General features: G+C 36.6%; 1 protein-coding gene across 1 annotated transcript; it reads right to left on the bottom strand.

Annotated features, from left to right (window-relative positions):
* Positions 1-1,076: 1,076 nt before the first annotated feature.
* LOC124959780 (olfactory receptor 5B2-like) lies at positions 1,077-2,009 on the bottom strand. Its single transcript, XM_047518176.1, has one exon. The coding sequence runs from the start codon at positions 2,007-2,009 to the stop codon at positions 1,077-1,079; it is 933 nt and encodes a 310-aa protein (XP_047374132.1).
* Positions 2,010-3,546: the final 1,537 nt, after the last annotated feature.

Genomic DNA, 3,546 nt, shown 5'->3' with positions numbered 1-3,546 from the left:
TTAAGCCATGAAAAGATATGGAGGAAACAAATGTATATTATTATTAAAGAAAAGAAGTCAATGTGAAAAGGCTAATCCTCACATTTGGAGGTTGGTGACCAAGTTTGTGAATGCCACCCCAAAAGGAAGAGCTCTGGTTTTCTCTATTCTATTTACTGTTGAAACCAGTAAAGGCTGTTCTTACTCTTATGGAAAAAAAGTCAGGGCAAAGCTACTACTGTATGCATCCAACTCTCTGACCTTCAGGAAAAGGCAAAACTAGAATCCAAAACATCAGCTGTTGACAGAGATAAGGAAAGAGGATGAAATAAACAGGGAGAGCACAGAAGATATTTTGGGCAGTGAAACTACTCTGAATAATACTATAATAATGGACACATGTCATTATACATTTGCTCAAATCCATAGCATATCAAAATCAACATGGAATCCCAATGTCACCTATGCTCTTGAGGTGATGCTATGCCTCATCAATTGTAATAAAGGTACCTACCACTTTGGTGGGGAACAGTGATAACAGGGGAGGTTACACAGGGGCAGAGGATGTTTGGGAAATATCTGTACCTTCCTCCTCTCTTTGCAGTGAATCTAAAACTCTTGTAATAATAAAACTTATTCAGAAAATAAAAATAAACATATACTGTAACATGCAATCACTTGTTAAATTTTATTAAAAATTAGCCCTACTCCACTTACCTCTGACAATTTTCCATTCCAATATGTGTGTGCCCACAAGAAACACGGGTATGTATGTTAGTCCTCTGTTCAACATGTATGCTTGTATTGGAATGTGATAGGGAAAATATAAATGGAACAAGTAAATAAATCAAATGTCATTACTAAGGTTTGATAAGCAAGTTCCAAATGTCATTACTAAAGTTTGACCATTTGCCTCCGCCTTCCCCATTCCTATTTTACATTTTCTATTTTACTTGACAACAGACATCTGAAGAGGCAAGCATATTACCACAGGAATTTCTACGCATTATGGAGCTTAAATGTAACTCATTGCAAGAGGAAGGTCCGGGAGCAAAGAAATAAAATTACTGTGCACACACAAAGTTAAAATCTCAATCTTACATAGCAGTTTTCACCTTCTCAACCACCTTTCTGAATGCGCTCTTGACCTCCTTGTTCCTCAGACTGTAGACCACAGGGTTCAGCATGGGGATGATCATAGTATAGAACACAGATGCCATTTTGTCTGTGTCCATGGAGTGGCTGGAGCTGGGCTGTAAGTACATGAAGATGACTGTCCCATAAAATATAGTGACTGCAGTGAAGTGGGAGGCACAGGTGGACAAAGCTTTTTGGTGACCCTGAGCTGAGTGCATCTTCAAGATCATGATAAAAATGAACACGTAGGAGATCAAAATAATCAGAAGAGCAAAAAAGACGTTAAAGCTTGACATAAAAACCAGAATAACTTCACTAAGGTGTGCAGCAGAGCAAGACAGAGCCATGACGGCTGGAACATCACAGAAGAAGTGATGGACCACGTTGGATTTACCAAAAGAGAGACTGAATATGTCCCAAATGTGAAAAACGGCATTCAGGAAACCACAGATGTAAGAACCTATGGTCAGACGAGCACAGACACTTGGTGTCATGGTGGTAGAGTAATGTAAGGGCTTACACACTGCTACATAGCGGTCATAGGCCATTGAGGCCAAGAGGTAACTTTCCATAGTGGCAAAAGCTATAAAAAAGAACATCTGAGTTGCACATGCGTTGTAGGAGATGATCTTGTATTCTGTAAGGAACTCGGCCATGACTGTGGGGGTGACAGCTGAGGAATATCCAAAGTCCACCAGAGAAAGGTTACTGAGGAAAAAATACATGGGAATGTGGAGACGAGAGTCCAGCAGGATCAACATGATCATCCCCAGGTTTCCGATGACATTGACGAGGTAAATGAGAGTGAACATGATTAAGAGGGGAACCTGCAGTTCTGGGGCATCTGTTAGTCCTAGAAGGATGAACTGTGTCACTTCTGTGCAGTTCTCCATCAATTATTTAGAAATCCTGAGACATCCTGTGGCAATGAGAAATAAAGGAGTAGAGGAATAAACAAAAAGAGAGACAATTGCAAATTAAAACAAGGAGATACATCATGTCACCCCCAAAAGAATGGCTATTGTCAAGAAAAAAAATAACAAATGCTGGCGAGGATGTGGAGAAAAGGGAATTCTTAAATACTCTTGGTAAGAATGTAAATTCATATAGCCATTGTGGAGTACAGAACGGAGATGCCTCAAAAAATTAAAAATAGATCTTCCATGGGATCCAGCGCTCTCACTTCTGAGTATATATCCAAATGGAATCAACTTATCAAAGAAACACCTGTGCCCCATGTGTATTGCATCACTATTCACACAGTCACATATAAATCGACCTAGGTGACAACCAATGATGAACAGTTAAAAAGGAGATATGTATATATATATATGATGGTGTGTTATTCAGCCATAAAAAATAATAAATTCATGTCATTTGTTGCAAAATGGATGGAATTGGAGAACATTATGCTAAGTGAAACAAGCCAGACACAGAAATTCAGGTACTTCACAATCACACTCATATGTGGAAGTTAAAAAACATCTATCTAAATCTAGAATAGTGATTACTGCAGCCTAGAAAGAGAGAGGGACAGGGGACAGAGAGAGGTTGGATATTTAATTCAAAAACCATAGTCAAATGAAAGTAATAAGCTCTGGGACTATATTCCATAATAACCTGCTATATGACTGTGAAGAACTGAAAGGAAGGAGTGTGAAGACGTCAGAGAAATGATAAGATGTAAACACTTATTACCCTGAGTTGATCAGCACATGCTTTATACATGTGTTGAAGTATCATACTATTCCCCACAAATATGTACAATTACTATGTTAATCAAAAAATTAAATTAAAAATGGATCACCTTAAACTTCAATAATTAAATGAAAAATACATAATCTGCCTTGCACATTTAATGGGTGATTATTTTAACAAATGTTTATGTTAGATGGCTCACATTTGTGATGTAGTAGAGTTAGAATTTTAAAAATGAGTAAATAAAAAGTGAAAAAAGAGATTTAGGGAAATTGAGATGTATAACTACCATGTGCATTATTTAATTATAACGCAAATTTATAGTTCAAAATTCCATAGATCTCAAAGTATAAGATTAACAATACTGCACTAATTATCTATACAATCTATTAAATCCAAAGGATCCTTATTAATCATCTCCATATTTTTAAATTGTATCTTTATAAACTGATGTGTAGAATATTTAATAAATTATCCAAGACAAATCAATTGAACATATCTTCCTCAGTTTACTCTACTCTAGTAAAAGCTTGTGTTCCATGTTGCTCATATACTAGGCACTGTTCTACAGGTAGTTTGCATGAATGTTTATTGATTCCTCTCAACAATGAGACTGATTAGCCATCATTATTTAAATTATGAGACAAAAATTAAGTAGTACATGCATATTTGCATAGTATTAATCAGAAAACCAAGCTTTAGGTCCAGGTGAGTGGTTCTCAAGTTTAGTAG

This window comes from Sciurus carolinensis, chromosome 11 (genome assembly GCF_902686445.1).
Source record: "Sciurus carolinensis chromosome 11, mSciCar1.2, whole genome shotgun sequence".
Lineage (NCBI taxonomy): Eukaryota > Metazoa > Chordata > Mammalia > Rodentia > Sciuridae > Sciurus > Sciurus carolinensis.
The sequence above is the reverse complement of the archived record's forward strand: the minus strand, read 5'-3'. Positions and strand labels throughout refer to the sequence as shown.

Coding starts and splice junctions, on each gene's coding strand:
- LOC124959780 (XM_047518176.1), bottom strand. CDS start 2,009: ATGGAGAACTGCACAGAAGTGACACAGTTCATCCTTCTAGGACTAACA.